At 38.6% G+C, this 15595-nt stretch overlaps 2 protein-coding genes across 2 annotated transcripts in view; both read left to right on the plus strand.

Moving 5' to 3' along the window:
- The window catches only part of LOC311034328 (uncharacterized protein), a 492900-nt gene that overhangs the window by 421056 nt on the left and 56249 nt on the right, over positions 1-15595 (plus strand). The gene's annotated exons all lie outside the window — the stretch shown is intronic.
- On the plus strand, positions 11551-15247 carry rpl34 (ribosomal protein L34). The gene is made up of 5 exons (XM_084043497.1): positions 11551-11578; positions 12224-12295; positions 12408-12507; positions 14265-14368; positions 15123-15247. The coding sequence occupies exons 2-5, from the start codon at positions 12231-12233 to the stop codon at positions 15205-15207; spliced, it is 354 nt and encodes a 117-aa protein (XP_083899623.1). The 5' UTR covers positions 11551-11578; positions 12224-12230; the 3' UTR covers positions 15208-15247.

Consider the following 15595-nt stretch of genomic DNA (forward strand, 5'->3'; position numbering starts at 1 on the left):
TAATGGCTCCCTGGGCATTGTATTAATAGCAGGTGCTGCTCCTGATAATTAGGTTGTTAAATGCAGAGGACAAAATTGTGCAAATGTACAGTGACAATAAATACCCCAAGTGGGGACTACATTATTCATTAAAATGTTCAAAAAGTTTGTGGATGGGCTATTTTTGCTGCGTGACCCCATCCATTTATTCAAGTACTGTACTTTAAGTACACTTTTGAGAAATTTTCACTTTACTGGAGCATTTCCAATTGTCAATACTTTTACTTCTACTCCACTAAATCTCAGAGCCAAATATTGCTCCAATATTTACTCCACTACAATTATTTGAAAACTTTAGCTTCTGGTTACTTTATAGATTTGAATTATTATTCCAAAACGTACGACTTCAGCCGTATTTAAACTTGTAGAAGCTTGTAGATCTGCTATTTTCAAAAGATTTGAATACATTTTATACATACGATACCTTGTGAAACAGGACAATCTGCATAAGGAGTATTTACTTTTGGTACTTTAAGTACATTTTGATGCCATTACTTTTGTACTTTTACTCAAGTACATTTTTATTACCGGACTTGTAACAGAGTGTTTCTACATTGCAGTATTGATACTTTTACTTAAGTGAAAAGATAAGTACTTTTAAGTGCTTGCTGCTTAAGTCAGTGGTTTTCAACCAGTGTACAGGGGACCACCAGTGGTCCTTGAGGGGGTTCCAGGGGGTCCCCAGCCAAATTAACGGGTCCATTTGGTTCCATTTTGTACACTCTCAGAGTTAAATGAACACTGATGATGATACTACTGTGTAGATTGGGACCCCCAAGAAATCAAAATGGTTGAGTCCCTGGCATATCTTTTCAAATGGGGGTCCCTGGGCTAATATGTGTCAATTTGGGGGTCCTTGACGCAAAAAAGGTTGAAAACCACTGGCTTAAGTCACTGTGCAACAAGCACAAGAAACTATTTATTGGGTATATGTGTATATTTTGACTAAATGTTAACCCCAAGTCTCCTGGTTTAACAACATTTTGTTTTGCTCAGGACACTATGAACACACTGTGTACTGGTTCTAGGAATAACGTGCTTTTCGTAAATGGATGATAGATGACTAAATAGAGAAGATGTCCATCACACCGATTACACACTGAGTCTGGTAGCAATTGTTGCTGAATGAGCCTGAACAGAATTCTACAAGTCAATTTGACACATTTATCTGCATGTAATAAGTCACTGTTGTGTTGTGTAATCACCAGTGGTGGAAAAAGTACTCAAATGTTTTACTTAAGTAAAAGTATCAATACTGCAAAGTAGCAGTACTCTGTTATAAGTAAAAGTCCGGAATATATAATAGCAGATCTACATGCTCACAACGCGCCGCGATGCGACGCGTTGTGAGCTTGTAGATCGGCTATTTTCAAATAGCCTAGGTATAAAATAGGGCTAAAGTGGTTAATGTATGTTTTATAATATAATAATTGATATCTGCAGAGTAACTAGTAACTACATTTTTCAATAATGTAGAGGAGTAAAAGTACAATATTTGCCTCTGAGATGTAGTGGAGCAAAAGTAAAAATATAGACAATTGGAAATACTCCAGTAAAGTAAGACTACCTCAAAATTGTACCTGAGTAAATGCACTTAGTTACTTTACACCACTGATAATCACATAAAAATCATACTTCTCTAGAAATAGATTTTAATGCCCGGGTGACATGTCGTGAGCTTAGCCAAAGTAAAAAAAAAAAAAATCCAATCAACCTTCAATTGTCATGACCTTTCAACTACTCACTCACTGGGGAAGGACAAAGCGGTCAACGGTGTCTTATTGATTTGCTCACCCTGTCGCTCATTTCACATTACATTAGGCCTGTATGCTAAAAGGCGGAGGAGGACAACAACATGTGTGGCATGTCCTTTTGACCTATGGAGTATGAATATTGTGATCAAAACGTCATGCTTCAATGTCTTGTCCGTGATCTGGACACAAATAAATCAAGCAACAACGACCAAGTGGTGACATGGAAACATGATTTACCCCAAATACAATTTCTTGTGAATATTTCCAACAGGGAGAACATGAACATTTTCACCGGCTGTTGTCAGTGGTGTAAAGTAACTAAGTACATTTACTCAAGTACTGTACTTAAGTACAATTTTGAGGTACTTTTACTTTACTGGAGTATTTCCAATTGTCTATACTTTTACTTCTACTCCACTACATCTCAGAGGCAAATATTGTACTTTTACTCCACTACAATTATTAGAAAACTTTAGTTATTAGTTACTTTGTAGGTATAAATTATCACATTATAAAACCTACATTTACCACTTTAGCCTTATTTTATACATAGGCTATTTTCAAACATTTTAGTACTTTTACTTTTGGTACTTTAAGTACATTTTTGTACCAACACTTTCGTACTTTTACTCAAGTAAATTTTGAATTCTGGACTTTTACTTGTAACAGAGTATTTCTGTATTGCAGTATTGGTACTTTTACTTAAGTAAAGAATCTGAGTACTTTTTCCACCACTGGCTGTTGTCTGCCATTGAGACGTGACGAGAGAGGGCAGGATGGTACAGGATAGATGATGTATTAGAATCCCCCGTGTCAACAGCGCCCCGGATGGGCTGAGCTGCTACTACAGGCATGATGTTTTTTGGGTATGAAGGGAAATGATGCTGACACCTGAGGCCGATTCTACAAAATGTCTTCTAAAACTGTTTTTAAAAAAAACGTATATTACTATGTCAGCGGTTCTCAATCTTTTTCATGTCAAGGACCCCCAAAATGATATGTATTTGGCCATGGACCCCCATCTCAAAATATTTTGTTCCAGGGACCCCCAGAAGTAGTGATGAGCGGGTCGACCCGTAACCCGCGGGACCCGCGGGTCAACTCGCGGCGCGGGTGGGTCGAGTCAGAATTTCAGAGGCAATTATGCGGGCTGTGGGTCAGCGGGTCAGCCACTCTCACACGCAAAAAAAAAAAAAATGATCACATGCTCTTGTTTTGTCTTTATTCCTAATAAGAATAAGAATAATAACAATAAAACAGTTTGAATACACTTGGGGATTATTTTCTAACCATGATTTTACAGAATAAAAAAAAAATCGCGGGTCGCAGGGCGGGTTGAGCCATAGATTTATATGTGGGTTCGCGGGGCGGGTTGAGGCGGGTTGGGTTCCGTCGCGGGGCGGGGCGGGCCGAGTCATGAAAAAACCCGACCCGCTCATCACTACCCAGAAGCAAAGATTTGAGTTACAAATGTTTGCTTTAAAAAATATATATATATTCAAAGATTTGCACAAATCTTCACGATTTCTCAAAAATAGCAGATCTACAAGATCATAGCACTGCACCAAAGTGTAAAATAATGCTTTTTAGGTCAAACCTAAAAAAACTAAAAATTACACAGATGCTTCTCCCGGTCTTAAAGGGTTAAAGAAGGCAAGAGCCTTCAAAAGCCTTGGCCTACAAAACGTAGAAGAGTAGTAGGATAACAACACACAGTGTGTGTGACAATGTTTGTACTTTTTGTGGAGAGACCAGTCAAATATCTATCATGAATGCACCAAATGCAAAAATATGGAACCAAATATGTTGCATTAACAGCTGAACTGTATTTGTGTCAACAGAGATCAACAGGTCAGCAAGGGAGCCAATGGTCCTGACCTGGATAGATAAGTAATATTGAGCGTGTAATCTGTTCTAGATTCCATGCAGCGTTCTTAGCCAAGTCTGGATTAGGCTGCCCTAGCGAGTCTGATATCATGATATCAGACTCAGACATCTAGAGGGGCGGGTTCAAAGTCTCCGGAGAAAATTTCCGCCGGATCCTATTGGTTCACCAATAGGCGTCACACTGGTTGCAAGCGTCATACTCAGGTCAGGTCTCGCAAGGACGCGCCTCACTAGCCAACACACAAGAGGGGGTTGGGGTGCGCTGAAACCAGCGCACCCCAAAACAACAGGTTGAGAATTGATTGCATGAAACAATCACCTGTGCATCCAGTCTCCATGTTGGTAAACAAATAATTGGTCTATACGTGTTTTTGTTTGTACGTGTACGTGTACGTGTACGATGTACACGTACCGCGTACGTGAACGTGTACAAGGGAGGGGATTGCATGAGACAGAGTGAGTTCAAGGAATAAACCTGAACTGGCTAAATACATTTATATAATATAATATAAATTGCCTAAGGTATTTGTTTTTTTATTTTGAATCCTGACGAATAAAATGTGCGACATAAATATATATATATATATATATATATATATATATATATATATATATATATATATATATATATATATATATATATATATATATATATATATATATATATATATTAAGGCGAAAGTAGAAGCTGTAAGCCTATTTTAATCACGGTGGGATTTATTAAACAGAAGCAGCAGGTCTAAATCTGGGCAGATTAAATGACAGGACCAAGGAGATGTGAAGAGAGAGGGGGGATGGCGAGGCTTGCATAAGCAAGTGCACTTAAGGTGACAGTCCATTTCTGACAAGGACTGATGCTTAATTTGTACTCCCTCGTGATATTGTAGGTCGGACGCCGTCGTACCTCGTATACGACAAAGTAGCACACACACACACACGCACACGCACACGCACGTGTGTGTGTGTGTGTGTGGGGTGAGGGAGTGTGAAGTTGTAGTTATGTGCTTAAAAGTGCTTAACCAGTGCTTAAAAGTGCTGATACCCCCGGCATCCGTATTCTGGGCAAAACTTTTTCTGAAAATAGCAGATCCACAAGCTCACAATGTGTCACGTTGCGCGATACATTGTGAGCTTGTCGATAGGCTATTTCCAGCGAAGAGATTTAGTGTACGGTGAAAACAGAAAATTCTCTAGAATAGAGGTCTGAGGGATTCCGGTCAACCAAATAGGATTTAAGTGGTTAAAGTGCTTATAAAGTGCTAACATGCTTAAAAGCTGTAGTTATGTGATAACCTGTCCACTCCACTCCAGTTCTTTTAAAAAACGAATCTACATAATTTATTCAGATAATCTACACAGAATTGATTCTGCTATATCCTATATTCTCTTGGATGAAGTCTCCTATAAATGGAATATTCAATTCAGTCTTTGCTTTCGATTTTTTTTATTTCTGCATAATTGAATTTGATGAAATTCAATCATACTGCCTGCAGATGCTTGTATCTGTTTGGACTAGTGTGTCTGTGTGTGCGTGTGCGCGTAAGCGTGTGCGTGTGCGTGTGTGTGTGTGTGCGTGCGCGTGTGCGTGCGCGCGTGCGCGTGCATGCGTGCATGCGTGCGCGCATCTGTGCATGCATGTGTACAGTATTTATGTTGTTCGGTGTATGTGTGAATGTCTCTCAGTATCCCTCCCGTTCATGACGTGTATGTTTTTGTGATTGTTTGTATTAAACAGTGGCGGAAGAAGTGCTCCGATTATTTACCTAAGTAAAAGCAATACCACATGTAGAAATACTCTGTTACAAGTAAAAGTCCTGTATTCAAAACTATAGTTGAGTAAAAGTACAAAACTATTGGCAAAAATAGTACAGTACCAAAAGTAAAAGCAGTCATTATTTTCAAAATGTGTCAAAATCTTTCAAAAATAGCAGATCTAAAATGTACTTCAAATATACTTCAGCTATTCAAATGCGGCATGTTGTGAGCTTTTTTGGTCAGCTGTTTTTGAATAGCTGAAGTATATAATAATGTTTAATAATCTAAATCTGCAAAGTACGCTTTCATATAATTGTAGGGCAGTAAAAAAGTATAATCTTTGCCTCAGAGAAGTAGAAGTATAAAATATTGAAAACTGGACATACTCAAGTAAAGTAAAAGCACCTCAGAATTGCACGTAAATGTAAGTAGGCTACGGTACTTGAGTAAATGTACTTTCTTTCCATCACTGGTAGGGGTATTAAATGAGCTCAGTGTTTGAGCTTTAGCCTTACCAGTGGAATAAGGGTTAATCCCAGGCCTTGGCCGCCACATCTGGATATAATCAAATCTCTCACAGTTTACCGACAGCGCATTGTGTGTTTAAACCTCTAGAGGGCGTAAATACAGTATCTGATGATAATATGACATTCAAATGTTAAAAGAAATTATGTTTTAGAAACATTTCACTGTAATGAGTTTTCATTGTGATAGCAGAACATTTAAGTATTGTTCCACTGATTCAAGCCAGAATAAAATTGCATTATGTGTCATTTTTAGATTTGACCTAAAAAGCACATTCAAAAATAGCAGTTATACAAGCTCATAGCTTGTAGATCTGCTATTTTTGAGAAATCGTGAAAATGTGTGCAAATCTTTGAATATATACTTTTTTAAAGCCAACATTTGTAACTCAAATCTTTGCTTCTGGGGGTCCCTGGAACAAAATATTTTGAGATGGGGGTCCGCGGCCAAATACATAATCGTTGCTGTCCAGCAGAGACCAGCTAACTCAATTTTTCCGTTTCATTTTGACCTAAAAAGCACATTCAAAAATAGCAGTTATACAAGCTCATAGCTTGTAGATCTGCTATTTTTGAGAAATCGTGAAAATGTGTGCAAATCTTTGAATATATACTTTTTTAAAGCCAACATTTGTAACTCAAATCTTTGCTTCTGGGGGTCCCTGGAACAAAATATTTTGAGATGGGGGTCCGCGGCCAAATACATAATCGTTGCTGTCCAGCAGAGACCAGCTAACTCAATTTTTCCGTTTCATTTTTTTCCATAAATCAGGGCCATTGAACACCCTTTACGTCTGTGTGTTGATAAAAAAAAATCTTGAACCAATGAAAAGTATTAAAAAGTGCTTCTGACAAAAGCAGCTAACTCCATTGGATCCTCAAACTTTCTGCTAAACCAGCTAAGTTCACCAAAGGGGGGTGGAGTTAGCTGGTTTAGCTGACTCCAGGCTCCACCCCCTTTTGACCTCAAACCTCATTGTGAGCTTGGAGGTCCATTCAGCTGTTCTTGTCAATGATGAACAAAACCTCCTAACTCCACTTTTTTTAGTTTTTGTCATTTCCTGAAAAAAGAACATTCTGGAGTTAGCCGGACAGCAGAGATATACATTTTGGGGTCCTTGACATGAAAAAGTTTGAGAACCACTGATGTAGAAACATACGTTCTTTTTTTAAAACAGTCAACTGACATTTAGTAGACTCGGCCTCAGGTCTTAATGGGTTAAAATAAACACGTTCTGAAAATGCCCACCCATCTGACCTTAAACACGTGGGTGGGCCGCAAACACTTTGATCCAGACAGAGTGTAGAAGAGAGAGTGGCGTCACGCTTTGATCTCACCGCAAAGCGGGCCACTATGGCCTATAGTTCCAAACATTGGAACTATCTCATTGAGATAGACAGAGCACTTCCGCATTCCAATGGGAGTCAACGCTGGTGTCATAACTTTCTTATACGGCTCTGGATCCAGAAAAGGTTGGGAACTACTGTACTGTATTATGTTACCATTCACTGAGCTTTGCATGTGGCACACACACTCAGTGGTGGAAAAAATACTATTTTTTTTTTACTTAAGTAAAAGTATCAATACTGCAATATAGAAATACTTTGTTACAAGTAAAAGTCCGGAATTCAAAATGTGTTTGAGTAAAAGTATAAAAGTATTGGCATCAAAATGTACTTAAAGTACCAAAAGTAAAAAGTACTCATTATACAGAATATCCCATTTCAAATGTATAGAAATCGTTTGAAAATAGCCGATCTACAAGCTCACAATGCGTCGCATTGCGACGCATTGTGAGCTTGTAGATCGGCTATTTTCAAATGGCCGAAATGTATATAGGGCTGAAGTGGTTAATGCATGTTTTGTAATAATAATCCAAATCTACAAAGTAACTAGTAACTAAAGTTTTGAAATAATTGTAGTGGAGTAAAAGTACAATATTTGCCTCTGAGATGTAGTGGAGTAGAAATTGGAAATACTCAAGTAAAGTACAAATACCTCAAAAGTGTACTTAAGTACAGTACTTGAGTAAATGAACTTAGTTACTTTCCACCATTGCACACACACACACACACACACACACACACACACACACACACACACACACACACACACACACACACACACACACACACACACACACACACACACACACACACACACACACACACACACACACACACACACACACACACACACACACACTACTACCCCTTAAAAATAATGCCAAGCTCACCATCTGTTGGATGAGCTTGGCAAATGTCAGTGGTAAACGTCTGTGACAGCACTTCTGTGATGTGTGATGGGGCATTTTGATCTGAGGCCGGGGCATAGTGGCTGGGCTGCAGAGGATGGATTTACTGGCAGGCCATTAATCTGGAATGAATATTTTTGTGTTGAACGTAACAAGAATATTAATGGCTGGCTGGCTGTGTCCTCTGTCCTCTCTGTGTCCTCTCATTCTCATTTATGATCTGCTGCTGTGCTATCTAATGGTGCTAAAAGAGTACGTCAAACCAAGTAATAAATATACCTCAAATATATATTAACTGCTTCTGTTGAGCTAAATATATTCTTAAAGCAAAAAACCTGTGCCAGTGTGTATGTAAACAACATACACTGTGTATGTATGGTATATATCAAGAAAATCTAAAAAGACGTCATAGTACAAATGTCACCAAACCATTTACAAAACGTAATTCTATGCTACAGTATATCATCAAAAAGGCACCTTGCTACAGTGAGTTGTCAAAAAGGTCTGTCTACTATGTCATCAAAGAAAGGGAAAAAAATACAATACATGTCGTCAAACAATGAATAAGTCATACAAATAATGATCATTATAATAATAATTATTAATAATAATATATTATTATTGTTAGTATTAATGTTATTGTCTCCGCCTGGCCGAAGGTGTGGCCGAGACTATGTTTTGCCCCCTGTCTGTCCGTCCGTGTGTCTATCTGTGTGTGTCCGCCGATCTGTGAACAGCTAATCTCCGGCACCGTTGGCCCGATCGAACGTGAAACTGTGCACACTTACTCCCTGGAGGCCAGAGTAGAACCTCACATTTTTCACATCTGCCGTTTTGAACAAAATGCCTCAAATCATGAACGCAGCGTGCGATTGCTGTGAAACTTTGCACACACATTCCCACTAGGCCGAGAAAGAAATGCCACCCTACGTTTTTCAAATCAGCCTCATGGTGGCGCTATAACAAGCCGATTCGCGTTTGTACCTATAACTAGACCGATCTGCGTGAAACTTTGCATGCACAGTTGCACACTCCCTAGAGGCCAAGTAAAAACATTTTTCACATTGGCCTTTTATAGTGCCACCAGGAGGCCAATTTTTGCAAAACATTATTTTTTTTTATTTTCTCCAAACATCACGCAAATCTGTACACAGGATCTCTATAATGTGATCAACACAGATCTGTCCCATTATTCATATTGCATCCTGATTGGCTTAAATTGGCATCTAAAGTTTGCAGGAGTGGCTCGTTTTGAACAAAATGCCTCAAATCATGAACAGTAACTCAAGCACAAAACTATATTCTACACTCCCACAAATCAACGTATTGTGTGCAATAACTTTATCAACATTAAACCGTCAACTTCTACAGATTCCACACACCTCTATAATGAATGAATTCCGAACGTTGTTGGCCCACACTAACCTACCTGACCTGGTGGAGACCTGTGCTCCGAGGAGCACTTTTTCTAGTTATAAAATATCACAGTAAAATATTACAACGAAGCATGAAAAGGTCATGCTATATCGTAAAAATAAAAAGAAAGAAAATATCACAGTACTTTGTCATTCAAATGGAAAACATGTCATAATATGCTATGTCATCAAAAGATGGAAGAAAATGTCAAACTACTAACTCTTCTATGTCATATTATAATCTGACTATGTCATCTAAAAGATGAAAAAAGTCATCCTGGGGCGCCCGCTGGCCCAGGCACATACTGTACCACATATGCTGGTAATCCAGCTTGACAGCGTGTCACGGGTTCAACTCCCGATCCCGACGGCCTTTGCTGTGTGTCACCCCCCCCATCTCTCTCCCCATTTCCTGTCAGAATACTTTCCTATCTATAAGGCAGAAAAAGCCTTTAAAAAAATCTGAATTAAAAAATAAATAAAAAGTCATCCTACTGTCATTAAAGCGGTGGAATAAAATTAAATGTTGTCCAATCTGTATGGTAGAGTATGTTAATACAATATAACTTATACAATTGGGGTGGTTGTATTTCGTCTCCCTGCTCTTCTATTGAGACATTTAGATTATGTCAAAGGTCATGTCTCACCTAGATACAGGATCATCTGACACGAATTTTGACCTGATGGTCAAGATTAAATTGATCCCCGGAGCAAGCAGGCGCAGGTTCTATTAGCTCAATGGTAAAGATTTCAGCAGTTCCCCAGGAAACCAGGTTCAAATCTGGGGTAGAAGAGGAAAATTACATACATTAAAATAAACAAATAAAACAATACAAACATCATACAGTATGTCATAAACTACATTGTAAAAAGGGAAGAAAAAAAACCCATAATTCTACGTCATTCAATAGAATAGCATTACAAAAATGTATGCTAACAACTATACTAACTCAAGTTAAGTCACCTTTATTTATATAGCACATTTAAAAACAACAGAAGTTGACCCAAAGTGCTTTACAATCACAATAACATAACCTAATAAAAATACAGCATAGTAAAAGAAACATAAAGCAATACCTAAACAAAAACACTGTAACTGTAACTTTTTGATCTGGTAATAAACAGCTGCTGAAGCAACCACACAGATTTATTCATAAACGTCACTTTAAACATTATAGTTGACAAATAGAAAGCTATCAAGGTTATGTTTACAGTTTTTACAATTTTGACAGTTATGGGACTGTAAACAAGCGATATTCTACTGCCACCTAATGTTCTGTCTATCTACTTGCAAAATTCACAAATATTTCATAAAATATAGTTTTTTTAAGCAACAGATTTATGCCTGGTATTCTTACCATGGAATAAGAATAAAGAATACAAAAAGTTTAAGAACATGACTAATGTTATGTTTCCTTGGGATTGTGTCCACTACTGTATTTTACAAGTGTGTTATTAATTTATAGGCTTTGGAAACTGAATTTTTATGTCACACACACATATTGACTTGGAGTGTCAGGGTCTTCATAACATATGACTAGATTTATAAAAAAAAGTAAAAGTAAAATAGATAAATATAAACAAACTTAGTGAAGTAACATTAACCTTCATTATCCCTGAGAGGGAAATTAGATTGCCAATATCCATCTTAAAACACATGTAGGCCTACAGAAAGAGTCAAAGAAATACAATACTCACACAACTACAAGTCCAGCGGTCTACATCGCAGTATTGATATGTTTTTGTATACTTGAGTAAAACATTTGAGTACTTTTCCCACCACTGTGCACAAAACATCCGGAAAAACATACAGTTCAAACGTCACCTTTGTGCATGCAATACCACATTAAGAACGGCAGGGGACAGAGTGCCAAAATACCGACGGGGGGAGACTTCAACTTTGACACACCAACCACTCGTCCTTCCTCTTCCGGTAACGGTGACAACAGGTATGGCGTCCACCGTTTTACTCCATAAAATCTTGCACACAAATCCATCGTAATCCATCGTTTTGGTTGAAAATAAAACAATTCCACAGGCATAGTACGGAATAACACTACACGTTGCATGTGCTGATGTGAATATTACAGGATAGTTTGGCTTCTAAAGTGATAAAAGTTTAAGTTGTGCTTCTCGGTCCCCCCGATACAGTGGCACCCGTCCGCGGCGATACATTAACCATTAACACGTAGTGTTTAAACAACAAACTAAATAACGAATACACTTATAACTACGTATACTAAAGTCGTGTGAAATAATGACATTCAACCATGTTTCCGTTGTCAGTGTCTCTTCATAGGGAATAGGGCTATTGGCTAACAAACTAGCTTGCTAACAATTAGCTATTTACACCGGCAGCATCACGGTATGCAGTTGTATCCAGGGATGGAAGAAGTACTCGCATGTTTTATCCAAGTAAAAGTGTCAATACTACAATGTAGAAATACTGCCACAAGAAAAAAACATTGGAAACAAGTCCAACCAAAATTGGACTTTAGTACAGTACTTGATACATGTGCTTAGTTACTTTCCACCACTGGTTGTATCTGAATCCGACTGTTACAAACCTTGTTTTTTGTTTGTTTTTTCATCAGGTTCAAGATGGTCCAACGCCTGACTTATCGTCGTAGGTTGTCCTACAATACCGCATCAAACAAAACCAGGCTGTAAGTGCCTCAACACATTTTTTTATTATCTCTGAATGAATTGAAATGATGACAACGTTGAGCATCATTTTACTTGCCTTGACTCAATGTGACTCCATGTGTTTCCCTGTAGGTCCCGCACACCTGGCAACCGTATTGTGTACCTGTACACCAAGAAGGTGGGCAAGGCTCCCAAGTCAGGATGTGGCATCTGCCCAGGGAGACTGCGTGGTGTAAGTGATTTAATTTGATAACAATACCTTGTTGAATTTAGATTCGTGACATTTTATCTTCTAAATCAGTGGTTCTCAACCTGCGGGTCGGGACCCCCAGGGAAGTTTTTTTTGGGGGGGGTCCCCAGATGAGTGAAATGACAATTCTCTTAACTCTTAAGACCTTTTTAGTAAGAAAGAAAAGACCATTACTGCATCAAAAGTAATCAACAAACTATTCTATAAAAATGGTCAAACATTGCCCAAATTGTCAAATAATATAACGAAGATGCAAAAATTGTGAAAATATATATTGCCTTGCGGGGCGTTGTGAGCTTGTAGATCAGCTATTTTCACAATATTAATTTGTGGAACCAAGGCAAATGAAATTGACTGCTTACCGGGTTGGGGTCCCTAGTTCAAATATGATTATTTTGGGGGGTCACGGGCCTGTAAAGTTTGAGAATCACTGTTCTTATTAACTGGTTAACAAAGCGGGGTCCCCCATGCGTCATTGAGGGGGTTCCAGGGTGTCCCCAGCAAAAGGAAGTTGATCTAGAATCAAAATCACTTGGACCCTATATACATTGGCTGTTTGATTATAGCTGATCTAAAAGCGCGCACTGTGACACGTAAGCTTGTTGATTGGCTATTTTCCAGAATTGGGATTATTTGTGAGACATTTTAACAACACAAATATTGTATATGGGTCTCCGGCACAAAATATTTTTTTGATGGGAGATTGTCGTTGCTATGTTGAGCCCTAATATCTATGTTCTACGTGTATCACCTTGTGATGGTCAGTATACTTTAATTAGTAATCCACCATAAGAGGAAATCAATACCAGAGCCTTTAGCAAATTGTCAGTCTGTGTAGATGGAAGCTCCATGTCATATTGGATAGCATTAGCATTGATCTAACATTGATAGTTGTATAGTAGGATGCTGGGTATGAACCAGTGTTTTGATACACAGAGCTCATGATCAGTAACGTTTGAACCGTTTTCAATGTAGGGAGTCCCACGGGGGGTCATTCAAGTGGGTCTCAGGAAAATGTAATCGGTCTCCGATATTTTATATCTATAACACTATTATATTATAAATTATTATCTTGAAATATTGACGAGCGATCGATTTTGGCGATTGCACACTTGCTAAATCAGCATGGATGATAATGCTTCTGGCTGCAGTTCTTGCAACTTGTGCCCCCGTCTAAGCATTAACCCTTGCTTCTGCCCAACAGTAATAAATACTTGGTCAACGTTTGTTTCTCAGAAATGCGTATGTGTTGGTGCAGAATTGCTACGTCTGCTGAAACATTACAACAGATTTGTTCACAATGTAGCAGGTTAAAGTAGGATACACCTGTATGCTTAAATGGTGAGTTTATGTTCTCAATATGCGTCAGATGCAGGACCGCACAGTGTTCATTCAGACTTGCAGTGGAAAGGGGTACAATTACATTGATCTGTACAATTTGAGTCTTAAACATCGGTCATGCTAGAATTGGCTGCTGGTGCTCTCCGACCCATCTGGACATGTGTGTGGACTCGTTTATTTGAGGGATGATATTGTCTAGAAATGCAGCTTCCCATTGATCCCCACACCGCATTATGTTGTGTGCATGTGTTTGTAAACTGCAGGAGAGCTGTTCTGTGTGCATCACATATTCAATTAGGGTTGATGTTGTCTATCACCAACTATCAATCATCTCTTTATCTAATCTGAACTACACCACCTTGTCTTGTTCTCAACATGGATGTGCTTGTGTCTTGTAGATCCGGGCTGTTAGACCTCAGGTTCTGATGAGGCTGTCCAAGACCAAGAAGCACGTCAGCAGGGCCTACGGTGGCTCCATGTGCGCAAAGTGTGTGCGCGACAGGTATGAGGAACATTTACATTTATCACTTGCAGCTTGCAACTTTTTTTTTACTTCATCCCACAATGACATTATTTGGGTTGCATACTTGAAGGAGTCTTAAAGGAGTAGTTCACCCCAAAAAAATGACTTACTTTCTATCAATTACACACCCCATGAAGCCTTGAATTGAAAGTTAGTTTTTGGCACATTCTTGAGCCAATAATTTAATGACTGGTTCAGTCAGTAGGAGATTAGGTAGGAGACTCAATTGAGTCCGCCGGTCATCAAGTTATTAGCTCAGGAATGCGACAAAAACAAAGATCTCCGTGAATTCAAGGTTTCCTGGGGTGTGTAATTGATAGAAAATAAATCAATTTTTGGGTGATGTTTTTTTTCTGATGAAAGTTGACATTTGCATGCCTTCGCACGCACCATTTCAACAGCACTTGAAATGGTGGCTATTTCTCTTGTAGTTCATCTGAAATCATTTGACAGCATTAAAATATCTGAACACATTCTCAAAAAACTCATGCAGTATAATCCAATTATTAGGTATCCAGTCATACAGTATGTCCTCACACAGTACTGCTGTGTGTTGAATTGAAGGACCCCCCCCCTCCATTTGCTTTGAATCCTGACTAAGCAAGACGTTAAATGATTGATTTCAAGTCGATGCATAAGTGGTAGAGATGCATTCAGTCGATATACTGGTAGTCGTAACTTGTTCTGGATGTCAACTGCAAGGAGGTTTAATCTGTGTTTTGTGTCCTTTCAGGATCAAGCGTGCTTTCCTGATTGAGGAGCAGAAGATTGTGGTCAAGGTGCTCAAGGCACAGGCACAGAGCCAGAAATCTAAGTAAATGTTTGTACTGCTACAATAAAAGATGTTGTTCACAAAAATACTTGGTTGTCTTTACTTAAAATACACAATATGGAACACCCTTTCTTATTAGTTTTCTTCCAGTGAATCCCAATCTTAATTCTCCGACACTGGTCCCATGACATTCTAGACAATTGCATGCTACCAATTTTGTGGCAACAGTTTGGGGAAGGTAGTTTACTCTTTCAAAATGATAAAGATAGGTTTGAGACTGAGGAAAGATTTGACTGCCGGCACAAGCCTTCACCTTAACCCTGTCAAACACCTTTGGAATTAATTAAAATATACCAAAATGTGAACTGGGCCTAATCACTCAACATGAAGTGTTCGATCTCACTGATGCTCTTGTAACTGAATGGACATTTTAG

The sequence above is a fragment of the Gymnoscopelus microlampas genome (genome assembly GCF_963454915.1).
Source record: "Gymnoscopelus microlampas genome assembly, chromosome: 19".
In the NCBI taxonomy this organism is placed as follows: domain Eukaryota; kingdom Metazoa; phylum Chordata; class Actinopteri; order Myctophiformes; family Myctophidae; genus Gymnoscopelus; species Gymnoscopelus microlampas.